A 21,738-nucleotide genomic window follows, 5' to 3' on the forward strand; every position below is an offset into this window, starting at 1 on the left:
TAAAATTAATTTTGATTTTATTGTTATTAATAGATTTAATCCTTTATTTAAATTAATTTTATTTTTTAAATAGCTTATTTTTGCTTAATTATTGATAAAACTTTATTATTTTAATTTGAATTAAATATATTTTTATTTATTTAATTTTGAAAATAGAATAAAGCTTGTTCAAAAAAAAAAGCAAATATTTTAATTCATATTAATTGAAGATGAAATTATTAAAATGCTTTTAAGTTTTAGAGTACTAATTTTAAGATATCACACTTACACCTTTAAATCTAGCTAAACCATTTATGGGCTTTTATCATAAATGTAATTAATTTTAAAAAATATTATTAAATATATAAAAAAATTAAATTTAAAAGCAAATTTTATTTATTTTTTTAATTATATTTGCATTTATTTTATTAAAAATAATTTTATCTTTCAAATTAATTTTATTCTTATAAGTTGTCAAAGTTTATTTATCATAATAATAATAAAAATAGTTCTAATTTTACTTTTAATGAATAAGATATAATACTAGTTGAATATCATATGCAATTCAAGTTAAATATATTGAGGTTAAGTTTTTAAAATTATTAAAATAACTAGTATATAAACAATATATATTAAGAAGACTTAATGGTAATTTATATTTAAATTAAATAAATAGAATATTGAAACAAGAGAATATATTATTTTTTGAAATGTTCTGTTACTTATAAATAAAAGGAACAGAGACTCATTGACTTTTTTCTTATTATTGTTGTTACTATTATTTTTAATAAAATATTCTCAAGTAAGAGCGAATTAAGAAAGCTATTTCTCTACAGTATTGGGGAGTTTCAAAAATATGTTTTGTATTATCATGAGATATTACTATAACTTCCTTCTCAGTGCAGCAAAATTTTTAGATATTTTTAATTTGCACTCTTCTTTTTGGTCTATTTAAACCTATAGAATCGCACATCAGAATATTAGATGGGTTTATTGCTAAAAGTATCTCGTCTTTAATGGGAATTTGTTAATTTTATTAAATCATTTGCTCATATTTTTCTTTAGAAGAAAGTGTGTCATTTAGTGTTTTAATTTTGATTCTTTGGTATTTTACATCTCTAAATATTGTACTCATAAACAAATCTTACTTACTAAGATAAAGTATGTAGGCTAACTTTGCTTAAGATGGAGTGTACTCTTTCTTTAAAAGTCTATTATCAACCAAATTCTATAGTATTAAGTGTTACCATTACTGAATATCTTTTTAGAAATACATTTTAGCTGGTATGTAAAAAACCGGATCAATTAAAATTTCATTTCTATTTTATATGAATTGTTCGTATTCATCTTATTCATCAATCTGTTCAATATCTTAATAAGAAAGCTTTTTAAGCTGTGATGCACCGCTTTCACTTTAGCTAGTAGCACTCAAAAAATTACTCTATGTTCTTTATGGAGACCCACTATCTGCATTGATACTCTATCTTTTAGATATTTCTTTTAAAATGACGTCTCTTGGAAAATCTATGCACAGTTATAAAGCAGCCAAATTCAAGTAATCTTTTTCCTCCAAAGGTGCATACTTTCCTTCAAGTACTTCTGAAGATAGCTAAGTGTAGAAAACGCTTATTGCTTCTTTATCGTTTTCTTAAAATGAAAAAAGTATTCTGATTCCAAGGTAAATTTTAAGTCCTTCAAGATCCTAATAATTTTAAAGGTTGAATTGCTCAATACCTTCATCATTTTATTTTGAGTTGCTATGTATGAAAGAAGAATTTAATTGAGATCCAAATAAATACTACTCATTTTCCCAAAAAGCTATCACATCCATTACTCTCTCACTTTCATCTATAAATCTCGTTTCTTTTCTCTTTTTCTTAATATTGTTTCTTACTTCCATAAGGCCATAATATTCATGTCTTTAGGTTATACCTATTTTCTAAAGTAGCTCCTGCTTAAGCATCTTCACACTAGTATAGCTTTCTACTCCTACAGTAATTGGGATTTCATTTAGAAGATAAACTCTAATCAAAATTTGTTTCTTATTCTCAATCATTACAATTTCAGTATCAGTTGGGATGCATCCTCTTTGTATTTACTCACTTTTATAAATTCTTTGAAAACAGTATTAGTACCATTTTCTCTCATCCTATTCTATTTGAGTATCTGTATTTCTCATATATAAAAAGTGAAGTAAAGGATAATAAAATCTACTGGTTGTTGGCAGTATGCTGCTTATAATAGCAAACAGCTTTAAATATTTTATTCTTGACTCCTTTTTATCATTTGCACTTAATTATTTGCATAATTAAACGTAAACCTAAAATATTTTAATTCATCAATTTAAAATTTCCCAAAATGCATATTTAAAAAATGGTTTTCAAAAATGTTATTTGAATCATAAAAGATTAAAATATTAGTTTAAAAACTTAATTAATGCTGATAAAATTTTTATTTATTGATAAAGCATTTATTTTTTTTAATTTATTCTTATTTTTCACTAAAAAAAAAAGAAAAAGAGATTAAAATCAAATATGTATTTTGACAAAAAAATTTTAATTTACTTCTTCTTTTAGGTCGATTGACTCTTCGTTACAAAGGGTAAGAAGCTTTATGATATTGTTGTGTCTGTTATATCGGGATTTTCTTTCTCCTGTGCACTTTAAGAGAGTTTTAAATATGTTAATAGCTTTTTCTGAAGGAGAAAATTTTTTATACTAAATTAATTTTGTAAGTTTTCTTTATTATAGGACAATTTGTTCAAGTGAGTTTGTGTCTCTAACACTAGCTTTTCTTGGGTTCATCAGAGAATATTTCGAAAAGACAGTTGCTAATTTTTGTGATTAATCGTTAGTAATTTATTTAGATACTTACTTATCTAATTTTCCAGTTCTAGCATCTTCATAATTAATTGGTCTTTAAGTCTATGTTGATGTGTCATTATATAAATTATTTTATTGAATAATACTCCTAATTGATTAAACAGCATCTTTTGTGTCTTCATAGGTGATTATATTCTTCAAATCAGCAATATTTGTTAGTGGATTTGAAATTGGTTTAAGCTAGTGCCTCATTATTTTCTCTTAAGTTTGTGTGATTCCCCATTTTGTTCTTTTTGCAAGAATAAAAGAAAGGTGTGAATAAAAGTTATTTTTTTTTATTTATTGAATGATTTCTTCACTTATCAAATCATTTAATTCACCCTCAAAATCTAAACTATTAGGAACATCTTCTAAATCTATTGCACTCTCCATATTAAACTCTGCATACTAATAAGCAGGGTTATACTCTGTAAATTATAATATCAGAGGTTTAGTATATTTAATTTTTTCTTTTTAGTCAGTTGTTTCTTTCATATTTATCAGCTTCTACTCTCCTAATTCAGATAGCTACAAATCTTTATTAATTTTATTTTAACTACTACTTGCAATTAGGGTTTATCTCCAAGCATTGCTGGCCCTCTTACTACTACTAATTAATTTTTATTTAAAATTTAATTAAAACAAATATTTTAAGTAGTGAAAATATTTTTTCAATCCATTTTATGGGTGTAGGTCTTAATAATTTCACTAAAATTTTTATTATTAATTTAATTTAAATTGATTTTCAAATTAATAATTGCATGATTTTATTTAAATTCAATTTAATGCAAAATAAGAAAATGTTTAACATCTAATCATAGCTCAAATTTTTAAATCCTAAAAAAATTTTTTATAGATTTTGATTTCTCTTAAAATTTGTACGAATTAAATAAATAATTTAAATAAAATTAAATACTGTGATGGATTCAAGTTAACTTAAGGTATAATCTTTGATTTTCTAAAGTCTTTTAAATCTTGTTAGGTTTTATTAATTTATATCTCACCTAAATTAAGCTCGTTTACAATAGATTAAATTTATTGGCCTACAAGACTTTATTTTTATTGCATCATTTAATTATTTACTTAAAATGATGAAGTAACTTAATTTTGGCTTTTTTAAGGCTATTTTAAAATAAAAAAATTTAAATAAACATTTAAATATTTATTTTAATTTTACTTGTTGATTTTACTATTTATTTTACTAAATTGTAGATGTTTAATTTTGAACAACAGGCTTAGTTTTATTTGGGTTACGATAATATTTAATTTACTAAAATGCAATATGAATATTTGTTTTATCAAATATCATAAAACAAACCAAATCCCACACAAATGAGATATAGTTTAACCTAAATGCAGAGATTCCTTATCCCAACATTCTTAGCCTAATAAGCTTCTTCATTTTTAATATTGATTTCTTTTTCCTTAGGAATTTTTATCTTTAAATAGCCATTCTAGCAAATGATTGCAATTTAATTAATTAATTTTTTATTTTCATTAAATTCTTATGGAAGTATTTCCTAAACAGATATTTTTAAATTGAGACAATAATTCGCTTTGCATATTTTTTTCTTTATTAAATAATTTCTTAAATTTTTTCATGCAAAATCTTCATAACTTCATTTTTGAGAAATATTTTTGTTTTTCCAAATGCTACACATTTCTAAGGAAGTTATTTATTTTGCAATAAATTGGTCTTTTCAAATATTTCTGTTGTAATTAATTATTTTAAATCTAACTTTTATTGCTAAACCTTCTACAATGTTAATCCTTTTGTTTTCTATCCCAGTTCTTGGTATTCTAAGAAAAAGTTTTCATAAGTCATTCTGTAAGAATATCCAACTTTGCGGATTTTAATGGAATCAAGTATGCCTAAATACTGTACTTGCTAATAAACATAATCATACTTAAAAAAATTCTTTTTCTTTTCTTCGTTTGGTTTTATACATCTTATGAAGTGAACATCGCTATTATTCAATTCTATCATTAATTCCTATAAAGATTATCTAAATTTTTAGCCTAGAAACTTTACATTCTTTTTACTTGAGTTCATTTGATTACTAATTTCAGCTTTTTTAAAATTTAAATTATTTCCAAAATTTTGAAGATTTTAAGTTTCTTTATTCTACTAAGTTTAAGACCCTTAATAAGATAATAAATTCGCAATAACTGGACATTTACTACTTTAAAGACATTTTTCTACTTCGGTACTCACTTCATCTTTATTTTTATCTCTAAATCCGCGCACATCATATACAACTTGTTTTGCTGTATGACTAAGGCTGAAAGAATATTTATCTTTTTTAGGGAAGCTGACAAGTTGATTTTTAGAGTGGTTTTTTGTAATTTAATTTAAAAAAGAATCATCCGTCCCTGATCCCAATGAGCAATTTTCATCTAAAAGCACCATGATTCCTTTAAATAAAATATAAATCAAAATGTAAAATATGAAAATAAGAATTTACCATTGGGTTTTTTTTCAATTGTATCAATAATGAGCTAATTCTCTTAATATTATAAATCAGAAAATACATCCAAAATTCCTTCTTATTTATAATCTTCTTCTTCGCTTTTGAAAACATATTAAACATACAATTACTAAAATTTTTCATTGGTAAAATTAATGCAAAGCTGCTCAAATGAGTTTATATCAAAGCTCTCAAAACCAAATATATCTAAAAGGCCTATGCTTAATGATTTATTTAGCAAATCTTAAGGTGGCAACAAATTTTAATTTAACTTCCAAACCAAAAAGTTAAAAAGACTATCATATAGATTTTTACTTAGACTGTCTCTCATAGACAAGCATTCTTCAGCAGTTTATGGAGATTTAATTACTGTAGTTCCAACTTTCCTTACCTTAAATACTAAAGACTCTTCAAGGTCTTTAGGATTAACTTAGAGTAACTCAGAGGCATTTTTGAATTCTTTATGATGTGTCGGTAAACTCATGTTCAAAAAAGTTGGAGCCTGAGTGTCGCTAGCTTTTGATGAGTCTAAATTTGCATTGCCTAACAGTAGTATCGCAGATATTAGAGAAAATATAGCTTCTTACTCTTAGTTAGAGAAATTCATTTATCTGAAGGACTTCTTTACTTCCAAATAGAGTTTAGCATCTTAAATGTTCTCAACCTCAAAGCAGTCACTTTTCTTTAGATAATCAAAATCAGATAAATTTTTGAACTAACTCAATCTCAAATTAGATAGTTCTTGATTTCCTTTTAGCATGTGGTAAAAAATGTGATAATTTCTCTCTCCCTTTCCTGGACAAGGTATTCTGCTCTTTTCGAGTAAGTAGCTATCAATGGAGGCTCCATTTATCTTTTAAGATGTTTTATCTATGTAGATTTTTACGTATTTACCAAATCTAGAGGAATTATTATTTCTTACTGTTTTAGCATTACCAAAAGCTTCTAGAATAGGATTACAAGCAAGTATTTTTACTTCTATTGCAAATTAGTTAAACTCTTCTAATAGAATATTCTTAGCTGTTTGAGTCTTTAATTAATTGAGTAAATCATTTTATTTATCAGACCCTGAACTCAAACTTGTTAAAAATTGCATCGATAATTTAGCATTTTCTGTTTTACCTGCTCCACTTTCGCCTGATATAACTATTGCTTAATTTTTCTTATTGCTAAACATTTATTTGTAGGCTAATCCGCTTACAGTATATGTATGAGGTGTGTTTATAATATTTTAGTTGGTGCTCAGATTATTCATTTTGAAATCCTCTTCAAATTTTATGCCTAGATCAGATTTTATTTTATCTATTACTTGATTATCTTATACTCCTTCTATTTCTTTATATGGATTCATAACTACCAAAGTTGGTCCAATATATGTGAAAATCATATTATTTTAATATCGCTTTCTCAAATTATTGATTATTTCAGCCTCATTTAAATACTTCATATGAACCATATCTGAATAACCTAAAGTTTGAAGAGAATCAACCATAATTTCCTTTTCTAATAATCTTTCAAATTAAACATCTAATTATCCATTAATTGCTTAATCTGATATTCGATTTCCTAATTATTCTTCTTTACAAGTAACTTTTATCTTTGCTAAATTCTTTTCTTTTTATACTGATTGAATAACGCACTAGAAATATTATCCATTTTCAGAATTGTTTTAATTTTGCTAAGAATTTTCATATTTGAGCCAAACCCAACACTCTACATTAGGATTAATCCATTCTTAATAACTTTTATTCATAAAACAAACTAGGAAAAAACTATATTTATTTTTACTAAATAAAAACTATTGATAATAAATAAACTAGTATATTGTACAATTTATATAATATTATGCTATGCTAATTTTTAAAAAATTAGAATATTCAGACTACTTTAGAATATATCTATATTATTTCTTATTTCTTCCTTTTAATGCTTTTTAATTAATTGCTATATCTTTTAGTTAAATTCCAATTAATAAAAAGCTTTAATCTCTAATCTTTTTGATTGATTACTAGTCAATTAATTAATGGATCTTATCAACTCATAAAAACATATCTATCTATTAAAATTATTGAATGCATTTATTGAATATATCTGTATCATTAATTGTATATATAATTTTTGTTGGATTTTATTTATTTTGTATTCCCCTAGTTCATGAAAAGAAGGTGTAGATTACTGATTTATCAAAAATTGATTAGTGTTCTAAAATAAAAAGACATTTAACTCTTTATTACTAATTAAATTTAAGTATTATTAATTCACATCTTCAAAAATTAATTAATAATTTTTTATTTTTCTTTTAAAAAATTTAATTAAAACCAATAAGCTGTCTTTATATTTATTTATTGTATCCTTTTTAAAAACAAGACAATTTTATTTTTACATAGATTTTTTTTTTTCAAATCAATATACTCACATATCATATACACTCATATATTAGGCACAAGTGGAATTAAATAAAATTTTCATAGGTAACAGATATTGATCTCAATTCACTAAATTTTTGAATGGCATTTGGCTATATCCTTTTTTATAAAATTATATTGTATTTATAAATTAATTTTCATAAAAGCTTATTTTTTTTTAGACAATAAAATTTTTGATTTGGAAAAATTTTAGTGATTCTATAATTTATAAAAAATAAATATCTTATAAAAATATAAAAAAAATTAAGATGATAGAAAATCAATAAAAATTATGAAAGGAAAAAAAATCAAGCTACATCAAAAATTTGTCAAACTCCAAAACATAAATATAAAATAAAATGTAATTTAATCATTTATAATTTGATTGGTATGCATATTAAATTTATGTTATAAATTAATTAAAGTGAGATGGTACAATCCTCTATAAATAAGCTATTAGTATTTTTTATATTGACTTCATCTTGATTTACTTACTCAATTCCTTTCTTAATGCTATATATAGATTTAAATTCATTTATTTACTCAAATGATTAGTATTTGTTTAATTAATTAATTGGTTAATAATATTTTGTTCAGTGAATTAAATCTACTATTATATATTCTATTTTACTATATATTTTGAAAGGCTTTGCTAATCTTTTGCTTGTTATCAAGATATTATATATGTTTATTTATTTATTTAGGTTATTCAATTTTCCTATTCGATAAAAGAAGTGTTTGTGGTATCCTTGAATATTGATTAGTCACTTATTTACTTAATTTAAGAGCTATTTTGCAATTCAGCTTTTTCTTCTGGCTTAATATCAGTATTTTCTTTTTCTTCTGGTTTAATAGCAGTATTTTCTTTTTAAGCTACATCTACTTTAACAAGAGTTCTAATTTTATTAACAATTTCTTAGTCAGATTCTCCCTTAGTTAAAATTTCCTTTATGCTATTAATTAAAGAACTGTATTCTTTGCTCTCTGTTTTAGCAGGATTTGTTACTTTACTAGAAGGATTATGAGCTGCAGTAGTATTAGTATTAGTTTTAGTATTTGAGTGAAGAGCTGGCTTACCATTTGAGTTGCCATTGTACATTTGACCTAAAGTTCTCTTATTGTTGTTAGCCAAAGCAGAAGTTGCAGGTTTAGAAGGAGTAGCTTTTTTTACTGTACTATTTGCAGCTTAAGTTGAAGGTTATGATGCTGCTATTGTCTTTTACTTAGTCTATTCTTCCTTTCTAGCAACTTTAGGAACTTCAACAACAGAACTGATTTTTACGGCTCTTCTTGCTTCAGGATCGTAATCAGCATTTCTATCACCACACTTTGTATCAAAGAACTTTTTAAACCATTAAGCGAATTCCAAATTGTCTTGATATTTACATTTTACTAACTTATTTACCTATTATTTAGGAAAAAATATATGATATAAAGCATAAAAATTTTGGCTAAGTATTGATTATTATGACAATCTTTGTAAGTAAAAATAATATTTACATCAATGTGCTTTTTAACATCATTTTTCTCCAAACAGTTAGTAACAATCTTAAAGTTGCTAAGATATTCGTATTCTAATTTGGCTTTCCAATTAACTTTACCCATGCAAACTTATCCAGGATAAATCATATCCAAAAATTAGCAATAAACTGCTCCTGTACCTAAATGGTCAATTTTTTCTATGTTAAGCTTTTTTTTTAAATGAAATGTTAATAAAAAATATCAAAAATTGTAGGATCATTTTTTATTGTTTTAAATCATTAAACAAGATAGTTAAATATTTTTAGAAATGAAAAAGCTACCTTAAGTGTGTTATTAATCCATTTAAGGATGTCATTTTTGTTGACAAAGTATGCTGGATCCATAATTCCTATTGCCTCACTCATCTTAAAAAAATGGTAAAATATTTCGCTTTTAATTGTTTTTTACTTGTTTTTTTTGTATATTGTTTTAGTTTATGAAAACTTTATAAATAATATCAAATATAATACAAATAATATTTAAATATAAATCATTTGTTCACCTAAAATACTCTTAGTGATTAGATAGATTCTCATTTAAAACATCATCAAGCCCCGCAAACGATAACTAGGATTTTAACAAATATTTTGTTATTTGGCGTGATTTTTATCTTTTTTATGGATAAGCAACTAAGATTCGATTGATACTTTTCGAGTCTACTTTATATGAACATAATCATTTTTACATTAAAAATTATAAAATTTATTTGGTTTATAGATTTGCAAGATGAATTTTAAATTTTGAAATTTAACTTTAAAATTTCTCTTCAAAGAATGAAGCTAAACAAATGCTATAATTTTTGAATTTCTAATTAATTCTTTCAATAATAAATGCGCGGGTGATCAATTTAAATTTTTACAAATTATTTTGAATTTTACTTAAAGTTTAATACCATTTTTTCATAGATAAAAAGATAAATAAAACATTTTCATTAATAAATTTCATTTTTTTGAATGATATCCATAAAAAATAATCAATTAAAGATTAAATAAATATGTCTACACAATGAAAGTAGGATATAAAATATAAAAACATTAATTACCTCTATATAGATATTAAAATAAATTATGATAAATTGTTTAGTGTATTTAAAAATAGAATGAGTTTTATTATTAATTAATAACTTTTTAATTTTAGTGTGTATTTCTTAAAAACATTCAATGTTATTATAGTTCTTTATTATTAGATTTGGATATAGATAGATAAATAGATGACAGATTTACTGATTGATTGATTGATAGATTGGTAGATTGATTGATTTATTATAGATAGATTAAATTATAATAATAACTATTGTTATAAAAACAATTAATTAAGTAATTAATATTATTATAATACTAATCTAATTCAAATCATTCAATAGTAATAACCTTGATTTTAATTGAAATAGTTGTTGTTATTGTTGTTATTATTTTACTGATAATATTAATTGTTATTGCCATTTTAGTAATTCATGTTATTTTATTAGTTCATTACATTCATATCTTACTATTGCAAGATTCCTTAATATTATTCGCCTTGGTTAGTTTTAATCTCAATAATATTTGCACCTCTTAGTACTGGGGCCATACTCTGTTTAGATTAAGATTTAAACTAAGATATCATAGATTTGCGATTACTTTAAACAAAATCTTTGCTCTTTGATTTACTAATTTTGTTAACATGTTCTTCATAGTTTTCACGTATGGTTTTCTATTCTTCTTATGAAAGTACATTTTACATCATGTTGATGTAATTTTAATTTCCGATTACTTGTGCCATAGTTTCCATTACATCTTTAGACAAAGCCTTAATAGAACTACGAGAGTTTGATATAGTTTGAGTCAATCCTTTCATAATGTAGCTAAAAGTTTAAGGCTAGAGCTTAGTTAAATTTTCTTTAGCTTCTAAGATTAGCTAAGAAAGTATTTTCAAAGCTATTTCTTAGACATTGGGATTTTTATGTATAACTGCTGTTTTGATGATGACAACATAGGCTGAATCATAGTGACTGCAAGTCTAAGTAAAAGTAAGAAGAGCATTTTATGCTGGCTAAGAAATAATTTTTGACTCGTCTATAGACTTCTAAAGCAAAATAGGAGCAAATTTCTCAATGACTAAATCATTTAAAGGAGTTATTTATGAAGACATAAATACTTCATTAATGAATAGAAGAGTGTTCTTGAGAGTACAGGTCTTAACTCCTTCGATATTTTCTAAAATTTACATTCCGAAGTTAGAAAAGATTTGATTTACATGCTAAGGATAATTCTTATTTAGCACACGCATGTGAGTAATTGCATCAAATTGATCACGCCAATTTTACTTGGAATTGATTAAATTTGTGATAATTTCTCCAACTTATTAGAGGTTTGTACCTTCCTGATATTCAGGAAGTTCTTCTCTTGTATAATAGACTATGTTATTATTGTTGTTTCCGTAGACCTATTAATTCAATTATTAATTATCTTGATACTACTAGTTGGTATTTTAGTTATTAGGAAAAAAGCTGTTGTCCATTTTGATAAGCGTACTGTTATTATTTAAAGAAAAGTGTTAAGATGTATTATTAAGAGTGGTAGTATGTAGGGATTTTGCAGATTATTCTTCTAGTTTAATGGAACTTATTTAGTTCTTAGATGGATTATATAATTTTGAATTTATTATTTCGTATGAGCTAATTTATATGTAGATATTTGATATTAAATATTATTATCAATAATAAGTGTAAAATCTAAAATTTAAATACAAACTCTGACTGAAAATAGCAAAAAATAAAGCACACACTTTTATTGAAAGTAAGTGTATTGAAATTTGATATATTCCTAATCAAGATATCTCAAATAATTCTTATTTCTATGAATACAAATAATTTGCAGATTCAAAAAATCAAATTTGAAATCAAAATAGACTGTTTTTATTTAAAAGCTCATTTTCTTTTTAGTATTTATGATTAAAGTAAATCATCAGTCATTACTTAGTTTTTAGAATGTAATCTAAGAAAGAAAAAATAATTATTAAAGCTTTATTTTAAAATAGAAAAAAAAGTGAAAAATTTTTAAAAATTTTTGCAAAGAGATTATTCTACTAAAAATTCAAATTAATAAACAAACAAGATTTAGGAAATTTAAAATAGAAACAAATGAGTTAAAAAGTGTAAAACATATTTTAAACTAAAATACAAATAAATTAAAAAAAAATAATAATATTTTAATCAAATATTTATATTAAAAAGTTAAAACTAAATTAATTTTTTATCGAATTAAATTTATAAATATAAAAGATAAGCTAGGTTTCATTTTTATTTTTTTATAATTCAAAGTTATCTTTATCAAATTTATATTTTTGAAATAATAAAAAGGCTATTTGAGTTGCTTAAAAATTATATATCTTTTTTAATAAACTTTTTTGATGATCTTTTCAAAATTATATTTTTATTTGACTGACTCAAATAATAAATCATTTTAAAACAAATGCCTTTAAAAAATTATTTATAAAATAAATTTTTAATAAAATTAGTAGATTTATCACATTATTATTTTTAAATATAAATTAATTAAGTTTCTATCAAAATTGTAATGAAATTTCAAAACTTTATTATTAGTCTTTATCAAAAAAAAAAATTTATGATTAAGGAAATCATTTTTTAAGTTGTAATTCATTAAAAAAATTTTTCTATTTCAAAAAAAATAAATTTCTTTAATATACAATGCTTTATTTAGTATTACAATTAGTTTGCTAAAAATTAATGAATTATTAATTATTAAAACAATTTTTAGTTCGATTATTACATCTTCTTAATTTTAATAAAGATTAAATGAAATTATTATATAAATTTGTTTATATTATTGTATTTTGCATAAATAAATAATAGGATAGTTTTTTGGTATTTTTTTAAATAAAATCTTTAGAATGAAGATTTTTTAGCTGATAAACTGAATGAATGATGTGATCATCCATCAAAAATAAAAATCAGAAAGCATTTATAAAAATGAATGTCAATCAGGAAAAAAAAAGTATATGTATGTCATTCATTATGTAAAGAAAGAAGATTTAAAGCAAACAGTAGATAAATAGATAATTAGAAAGATTGATAGATGGATATATATATGGGAAAAGGTATTTGAAGAAATCTTAGGTATAAATCTTCATTTAATATGAAGATAATTACAAATAAACAAAAATTAAAAAAGAAAAATAGCTAAATAAAAATATATTCAGGTGATGACACTAATTGATTTATTAATTAATAAATAAAGCAATATTGACAACATTGTATGAGCTGTGAGTTGAAGAAAATTGAATGTAAAGGTAGTAAAATAAAAAAATATTAAGAAAAGAGCTAAAGAAAAGCAATTAATTTATTTATAATTAAAGATAAAAGAATAAAAAAGTACATATACAAACAAACAAACAATCAATTTATTATAATAATATTTAGAAATGGCTGACTAACCAAAATCAACTAGTGCTCCTTTCTTTGGATTTGCAGGTGTATCCCTTGCCTTAGTTTTAGCAAGTAATTAATAAAATAATCAATTAGGAAAAATATAAAATAAATTTTAATCATAAAGCAATTTTCATTATCAAATTTGAAGTGTTCTTCGAAAAATTAATAATAAGCATTCTATTTTTAATATAATAAAAGATGTAGGTGCCGCTTACGGTACTGCTAAAGCAGGTTCAGGTATCAGTAGTATTGGTGTCTGGAAACCTTCTATTATCATGAAATCCCTCATTCCTGTTGTCATGGCTGGTATATTGGGTATTTATGGTATGATCGTTGCTGTCATTCTAATTCAAAAGAGTAAAATTAAAATAATTCTTATATTCATAAAAAATCTAAGATGAGTTTTATGTGAAAAAATCACCTAGGAAATATTATAAATAAAATAAAGGATAGTGAAATTGAAATAATATTTATTAAATGAGTAAGTTTGAAGAATATAAGTATATTAGCAAACAAAGTCAAGAAGACATAATTTATTTTTTAAATAATATTTTCTATTTTAATAGTATTTAAATATGCTCTCAATACACTTAAACTCTGCTTAGTTATAATAAAAATTGAATAAATAATTTATTAAATCATTTTAATTAAATATAAATTTAGTTAGTAAGAGTAACTACACCGATTTCGACGGTTACGCTCACCTCGCTGCTGGTTTAGCTTGTGGTTTGAGCTCTCTTGTAAAAATTAATTTTTTATTGCTAACTTAAAAAAGAAAGAATGAAATATTATCTAAACAAATGTTATTCAAAGAATATTTCTATTTAAAAGCTTCTTATATTCAAAAATAGTAATAAGGTTTGTAGAAAAAGGGTTATTATTAATATTCAAACATAGGATAAAATAGATGAAAAAAAGCCTTGTTTGCATCAATCAAGCTTTAGATAAAATACAATGGAATAGAAATTAATCTCCTCTAAAAAATAATTATAAAAGGAATTCATTTTTAAATATAGGAAAAATCTTAGAAAATAAATAAATTAATTAACATATTACAAATAAATGATAATATCTCAAATTTAAAAATAGAACTTTTAGTATTTTGAATATAAGATAGCTTATAAATATTTTATTTAAATGCAAATAAATGAATAAATAAATAAATAATTGATTGATTTATTATTAGATAAATAGATAATATTGCGTTTTTAAGCTTAGCTTGCTTAATTAGAATTCTTTTTAATTTTTTATATCTTATAAATAAATAGGCTGCTGGTTATGCTATTGGTATTGTTGGTGATGCTGGTGTTAGAGCTAATGCTTTATAAGATAGAATTTTTGTTGGTATGATTCTTATTCTCATTTTTGCTGAAGCCTTGGGTCTTTATGGTTTAATTATTGCTTTGATCCTTTCTCAATGATTAAACAGTTTAAATATCTTAACAAATAACCTAAAATTAAATATTAAAAATGGCTTAATAGCTTGCTTGCCTGCCTTATGAATCAATTTTGCAATTAAACTTTTTTAAGTCAAATATGATTTGCATTTGTATTAATTATATCTTTTTTAATATGTAGTGGATCTTTAATCATATTCATATTTTCTTTGATAACTTTATTTTTCATAAATGCATATATGACGTTCAAAATCATAATTTTATTTATTTATTTATTAGATTTGATTTATATAACATGAAAATTATAACTATTTTAAACTAAGATATTTAAATTTAGATAAATAAATATATTTTAATGCTCATTTTTGAATAATGGAATTAATATTTTTGAATATCAATTTATGTAATCAATAATTTATTTAGAAATTTCATTGATATCTCCTTATATAAATTCAATTTGATTTTTAAGATGACTTATATTTTTAGGAAGTTTATTGTTTATTATATATATTGGAACAGAAGTACCTACTTCGTTTATTAAATTAGCAAATGGAAAGACACCTAAAGATGTTCCCATAACAACCACACAATCTGAATTTGGCAAAATATCTCTAGACTAATAAAACTCATTAGGAAGAAACTCTCCAAAGAAAACAATCTTTTATTTTTATAAATATAAAAAATTTATGATATGGAAACTAACTGATAAATTTCAATAATAAATAAAGTTGATTCTCAATAAATATTTTTGATTGAAATTTAAAATATTTATTTTTTTCAACTAATTGTGCCAATAATTTCTAATTTTTATTTCCTATATTTTTGCTAGCATTACAATTAAAATTTAAACAAAGAAATAAAATTACTTTTGGCTTCACTAAATTATTGCAAATGGGGCATTAGGTTTTTTTTAACTGTTTGCAGTTTTGTAAGTAAGTTTCAATATTGACAATATGATTGCAATTCACACAATGAGCCTTTCTCATATGTCCATGTGCTTAGACTACTTTTGAGGGATTAATCCCTGTTTTTAACTCTAAGCCATCAATATTTTAGGTTATATTTATTAATAGTTGTTTTCTTTTGTAGATTTAATGGATTAACTTATGAGCATAAGTTGGGTGATATTCTCTTGAAAAGAAATCTCTAATAACTTGCATAAAAGGCAAAGGATTATCTTGATAATATCTAATTGAAAATATTTTTTAAGGATCACTTATGTCATATTCTTTTTTTATTTAGGCGTAAAGCCCAGTTTCAGGAGATCTAAAATCTGGAATTCCAGCACTTACACTAATTCCTGCTCCTGTCAAGAAAGCTATCTATTTATATTTTTTTGCTAACAACTTCTCAGCAAAATTCTCAATTATTTGAGATCTGTCCTATACTTCATGTGAGATTGAGTTATGTATACTATGATTTGTTTAATCGAATTTAATACTGTTGATAACTGGCTATACGTTAGATATTCTCAAAGTAATTTACTTACTTGGAGTAATTAATGATTTGAAGAGTGTTTTTAAATGCATTATTTATGCAATATTTGTTAAATAAATAATTTTCTTCTACTAATTAATAACTATTTAATACTTTTAATTAAAAGATAAAGTTGAGTATTTAATTCTAAAAGTCTTTCTACCTATTTATCTGTTTCTACTTTCTTTAAAAGTTATTTATTACTTTCTTATAGTTATTATGCGTACTATTTGGTATCTTTTCTTGAAATTTCTTGCAATAAAGTAGAATGGAATCAGACTAGAAAAAATAAAAGACTTTAATAAAAGCTTAATTTTTTTTGCTTAACAAATCAAATCAAAACTTAATTTGATAACTTAACAAAGAAAAATTTTTTAGGTTTTTTAAATGATTGATTAATTTACATTTGATAACTTACAGCAATTATATATGCTTTACCTTCATTTTATTTAATAATTTATTTTTAAAAAATTTTTTAAACATAAATTAAATTATTTCAAAAAAATGATTTGGAGGATGGAAAATTAGCAAAAACATTTTTTATTTTAAATTAAAAAAAAATTTATTTTATGAGTACTAATAAATTCATACTTAAATTGCGCAATTTTTTATTAAATTTAAATTTTTTATCATTGATTACTTTACCAGAACATTGTTTTTAAATCAAATTTTTTATTTTGCAAAAAAATTTATTAATTCTAATTTCTCAAATAAAAAAGGAGCACATAGTTTGCTTGCAACATCCTACTTTTATTGAGCTACTATTAAAGACTAGATTATATTTTTAATGATTACATCTATTTAACAGATTAGTAACACATAAGCTCTGGTACAAGTCGAAAACCAAATACTAATTAAAGATCCTTATATAAAGAGATATTTGCAAGTAACTTTACTCATTTTAACATAAAAAAAAGTAAGTTAAATTTATTTTTAAGAATTAAAATAGAAGCAAATATGAGGAGAAATACAATGGATATCTAATAGATATCGCAGAGTCTTCATTCATGAAAGATAAGGTACTTAATTTTGGATTTCAAATCGAAGCTAAACGGATTTTTTAAATTTCGAAAGATTAATTTTTAGATTAGCGCCAAATAAAAGAAAAAGAAATTATCAGATATCCCAAGATTTGTGACAGAAGCTTTTACAGACTTTGGGAATAAGTTAAAAATTAGAGACTTAAAAGGCAACATTGTTTCAGAGATCAATTATGGAAATGAATAAGTATAATGTTATATTTGATTTTTCTATTTCAAGATTATTAATTAAATTTTAATTTAAAAAATATTTTAAAATAAATTAAAATTAATAGCTTGCAAATGATCTTGGATTATCTTAGGAACATATCAGTGATGCTATTTAAATGGCTTTTCAGATGAGAGGAAGAGTTATCCTTGCTGATGACCCAGGACTGAATTCATGCAAAACAGCAGTCAATATTGCATATGCTTATGATTATAAAATACCTTTTTTAATAATTGCTTCTTCTACTCAGGTTTTATTGTTATTTTATGCTTATTTTATTAATTTTTAAAAATATTTAACTTAGCGTTAGAAATGGAAATCAATACTAAAATAACAATTTAGCCTGAAAGATAAAGACATATAAATTTTATATAACAATTAAACTTAATTTGATTTCAAAAAGGATGCAATAATAGCTACGTAAGTTTTTATTAACATTTTAATTAAAATATGTTTAATTAGTTGATATTTAAATAAAAGATATGATCAAGTTTCTACTAGAAAAGAGGAACTTCAAGATATAAAAGTTGCTTTAGTAGATGAGGCTCATTACTTGAGAAATATAAAGTTTGTAAATGAGAGAAATTTAATGGAGTATTTATGCAAAAGAAAAAGAGTTGTCCTTTTGAGTAGTTGCTGTATTATATAATCAGTTGAAGATCTATTTCCTTTGCTAAGAGTTATTCGTCCTGACTGCTTCCATAATACTAAAGCTTTCAAAGACAGATATGTTAACAATGAAAATAATTGGATAGAACTTCATTGTATGCTAAATTAAATAGGATTTATTAGAAGAACAAGATAAATGTTCGCAGATAACCATAATTTTACTAATTTTGGAATTGTTCCTATAGAATGTGATAAAAGTGTTACATCAATTATAAATAGCCTCGTTCATAATGCACATAGAATTGGAGGGTAATTAATGCAAATTTATTTTTTTTAACTAAAATTGCTTAAATTTAAGTTAAATATTTGGTTTATACTTGAGATAAAAGAGAAAATTATTAAGTAATACACCTTATTCTTTCAAACATCATAACTTTTAATTCAAAAAATGAAAGAGTTTCCTAGTTAATTGAAAAAATCCATATTTTTGGCTTACCTCGTAAATCAAAATACTAAGTTTATCGATACAATACGATATATTAGTTACATCTGATAACTATCCACTAAAACATACTATAAAATCAAAATGATAGAAATTTTATTTTTATATAATGAGATAAAATTTAATAATAATCAGTATAAAAATTAGGATATATTGATTAATAAAATAAATTTTATATTTAAAAAAATTTAATAATTATTTTATTAAAATTTAATAGAAACTTTTCAAAAGGTATCTATTCATAATGCTATACTTTATCATTAGATGCAAAGATCAAGGGTTGCTTGTAATTCATAGATAGATAATTAGAATAAAAACCTGATGATAAAATAGTAATTTTTGGATATCATCAGAAATCTTTCGAGATGATTGGTACCCATTTATAAGCAAAAAATATTACTTTCATAGTTGTTGATAAAAAAACTAATTTTGCTTAAAAAGAAGAGTTACTACATCAAATAGATCCATAAATTAGCGTTGTTTTGATGTCTTTCACAAATTTATAAGATATTGAGTTATCCCTATTTTCTACAGCTATTGTCTTGGAAGTAAGTTTAATAAATATTTGTTATTTTATTTAGTATTAAAAATTTGATTAGTTTTCTTGGACTCCACATTTAATAGATCAAGCTATTGGTTGTTTATATAGCTTAAGTCAAGTGAATGAATAAGTAGATGCTTTTTTACTTGAAGGTATAGGGACACTTGACAAATTACTAAAAGGGAAATACATCAAGTGGTTAGATTTGAAAACTAAAATTTTAGATGGGAAAAAAGTAGATAATTTACTAAATATTCAAGATGTAGTGAGTATTGATAATTAAGGTTCAAATAGATTAAGATAGAATTAAAGCATAGATATAAGCTTCAATGAAGATAATCATTTGTCAAACTAACCTTCAAAAGCATACAATTAGCAGAAATCTCCTCAATAGAAAAAAAAGAGAAGTAGAAAAAATATTTAAAAATTTGAAATATCTAAGCTAAATACTAGTAAATAAAGAATAACAACTTAGACATTAAGCTAGGATATACTACCACCTGAAATAAAGGTAGATATTAATTAGAGCAAAAAAATCTTTATGTAGAAAGCCAGAACTGTTGAAGATTTAAAAAAGAATAATAATAACACCAAGTATAAAAATGAAAAATTTTTTTAATAATAATAACATGATATGGAGATAATTATATCTGAGGATGATATTGAAAATATAACAGATGAAAGATAAATCACAAATATGGGTTAAAAGAATAATAATTATAATAATAAAAATAATTATTACGAATTGAATCGCTAGTAAAACGAATAAAAAGATGAATAGGTATTTATGACAGACTATACTTAAAGCTTTAATGAAGGATTTATTTCTATTTATGAAGATATTGAGAATAATTAAAGTAAAAATGTATACCGTGATGAAGAACAATTCGACTTTGACTATGAAGAGAATGAATTCAATTAAATAAAAAGAAAAAAGAACTATTCAAATAGAAGTATGCCTAGTAATTACTTAAAAGATATAGAGTGCGATTTAAATATCTCTGAAATATAAAACAATTAAGTCAATTCAATAGATTTTGGCTATGATGAGACACCTATAAACAAATTTCAGAGCTAAAAGAGCGAATCTCATGCTTCTTTATATAAATAGATTATTTCTAAAATAACTGATTACACAGAACCAATAACACTTCAAGTGGAAGATTACACAAATGACTAAAAGAGTTAATGTTAAAAACCTTCAAAAATTATTTAAGAGAAAAAATAAATGATTTAATAAACACCTAATTTTATAGCCCAAAAATAAACTGACAACGATTTGGATTTTTTGTTGAAAGAATTAGAAATAGAAATAGATTTTGAAGAAAAGGACAAATCAAACTCACAAAAATTGGACTGTAATTAGCTATAACCGTTTTAACAATATTTATTTTCTTTTTCACATTATTTATAAAATAGGCGACAGTATACCATTTTAAATATTGGACGAAGACAGCAATCTAGAAAAAAACTCTTAAAAAGATAACTTAAATCATTCTAATTTATCTAACTAGCCAATTGTTTATAAGGGAAAATAAATATCAGCAGAAAAAATTACATAGAAAAAAATACCTCTTAAAGACTAACCATTCTGTAGGAAATTATTTGATGATGAATTTAGCTCTCCATTTGGAGCTTTTAGCAAAGAATCTGCTTTAACAAAATGCTCTACTAACCATTTTGTGAATGATAATAGCTGTAAGAAATCTAGTGTTTTCGATAAGCTAATATTAGATATTGATGAAAGCACTAAAAAATCTAATGTTTTTAACGATTAATTGAACCCTAAATAAAATGTAGACTAAGGTGATCTAGAATATGATGATTTATTTTCAATAAACGGATAAAATGCTATAGGATTTTTTGAAATAAATAAAAAATTGAATCATAATACAAATAATAACAAGAATTTAAGCAAAGAACAATTTAAAACTCAACAATTATTTAAAGATACTCAAAAAACAAATGACAAAAATCTATTTAATTAGTCCGATAAAAATATAGAAGCCCCTTAATAAATGAAATTTACTGGATTAAAGAAAAGGAAACTTAACAATTCTTTCAAGTTAGATCCAAAGCAATTACTAAAAAAGAAAAAAATAAAAACAAATTGATTTTTTTTACTTTAATATATTTTATTTACTTAAAAATTAGACTTAATTAATTAATTATTGTTAAACAATTTATACAATTTATATTCTATTTATTTATTTTAAGTTTTTTAGAAGATGATATTAATGATTTAAACATTTAATAAAAATATATTTGACTTAACAAATAACTATAATAAAATGTTTCATTA

General features: G+C 23.0%; 6 protein-coding genes across 6 annotated transcripts; 3 read left to right on the forward strand and 3 right to left on the reverse strand. All coding sequences in view use genetic code 6, as the record gives it.

Moving 5' to 3' along the window:
- Positions 1 to 724: 724 nt before the first annotated feature.
- On the reverse strand, positions 725 to 7,061 carry TTHERM_00112430 (unconventional myosin heavy chain; the record flags this gene model as incomplete). Its single annotated transcript, XM_001010638.2, has 5 exons — positions 725 to 2,299; positions 2,544 to 3,450; positions 3,757 to 3,962; positions 4,018 to 5,255; positions 5,306 to 7,061. The coding sequence occupies 5 exons, from the start codon at positions 7,059 to 7,061 to the stop codon at positions 725 to 727; spliced, it is 5,682 nt and encodes a 1,893-aa protein (XP_001010638.2).
- Positions 7,062 to 7,941: 880 nt separating this feature from the next.
- TTHERM_00112440 (EB1 protein) lies at positions 7,942 to 9,969 on the reverse strand. The gene is made up of 3 exons (XM_001010639.3): positions 9,516 to 9,969; positions 9,214 to 9,402; positions 7,942 to 9,118 (listed from the first exon to the last, which is right to left on the reverse strand). Exons 1-3 carry the CDS (start codon positions 9,780 to 9,782, stop codon positions 8,423 to 8,425), a joined length of 1,152 nt encoding a protein of 383 aa, XP_001010639.2. The 5' UTR covers positions 9,783 to 9,969; the 3' UTR covers positions 7,942 to 8,422.
- A 1,500-nt stretch (positions 9,970 to 11,469) lies between these two features.
- Positions 11,470 to 11,871, forward strand: TTHERM_000112469 (transmembrane protein, putative; the record flags this gene model as incomplete). Its single annotated transcript, XM_012796235.1, has 1 exon — positions 11,470 to 11,871. The coding sequence occupies one exon, from the start codon at positions 11,470 to 11,472 to the stop codon at positions 11,869 to 11,871; it is 402 nt and encodes a 133-aa protein (XP_012651689.1).
- A 1,785-nt stretch (positions 11,872 to 13,656) lies between these two features.
- TTHERM_00112470 (vacuolar type H+-ATPase proteolipid subunit) lies at positions 13,657 to 15,084 on the forward strand (the record flags this gene model as incomplete). The annotated part of the gene is made up of 4 exons (XM_001010642.3): positions 13,657 to 13,732; positions 13,862 to 14,020; positions 14,327 to 14,403; positions 14,932 to 15,084. 4 exons carry the CDS (start codon positions 13,657 to 13,659, stop codon positions 15,082 to 15,084), a joined length of 465 nt encoding a protein of 154 aa, XP_001010642.1.
- Positions 15,085 to 15,454: 370 nt separating this feature from the next.
- TTHERM_00112480 (SIR2 family transcriptional regulator) lies at positions 15,455 to 16,589 on the reverse strand (the record flags this gene model as incomplete). Its single annotated transcript, XM_001010643.1, has 2 exons — positions 15,455 to 15,718; positions 15,927 to 16,589. The coding sequence occupies 2 exons, from the start codon at positions 16,587 to 16,589 to the stop codon at positions 15,455 to 15,457; spliced, it is 927 nt and encodes a 308-aa protein (XP_001010643.1).
- A 734-nt stretch (positions 16,590 to 17,323) lies between these two features.
- TTHERM_00112490 (hypothetical protein) lies at positions 17,324 to 21,550 on the forward strand (the record flags this gene model as incomplete). Its single annotated transcript, XM_001010644.2, has 9 exons — positions 17,324 to 17,422; positions 17,475 to 17,555; positions 17,611 to 17,763; positions 17,852 to 18,034; positions 18,089 to 18,204; positions 18,265 to 18,702; positions 19,113 to 19,443; positions 19,495 to 20,794; positions 20,856 to 21,550. The coding sequence occupies 9 exons, from the start codon at positions 17,324 to 17,326 to the stop codon at positions 21,548 to 21,550; spliced, it is 3,396 nt and encodes a 1,131-aa protein (XP_001010644.2).
- Between the last annotated feature and the right edge of the window lie 188 nt (positions 21,551 to 21,738).

This window comes from Tetrahymena thermophila (assembly GCF_000189635.1).
Source record: "Tetrahymena thermophila SB210 genomic scaffold scf_8254752, whole genome shotgun sequence".
In the NCBI taxonomy this organism is placed as follows: Eukaryota; Ciliophora; class Oligohymenophorea; order Hymenostomatida; family Tetrahymenidae; genus Tetrahymena; species Tetrahymena thermophila.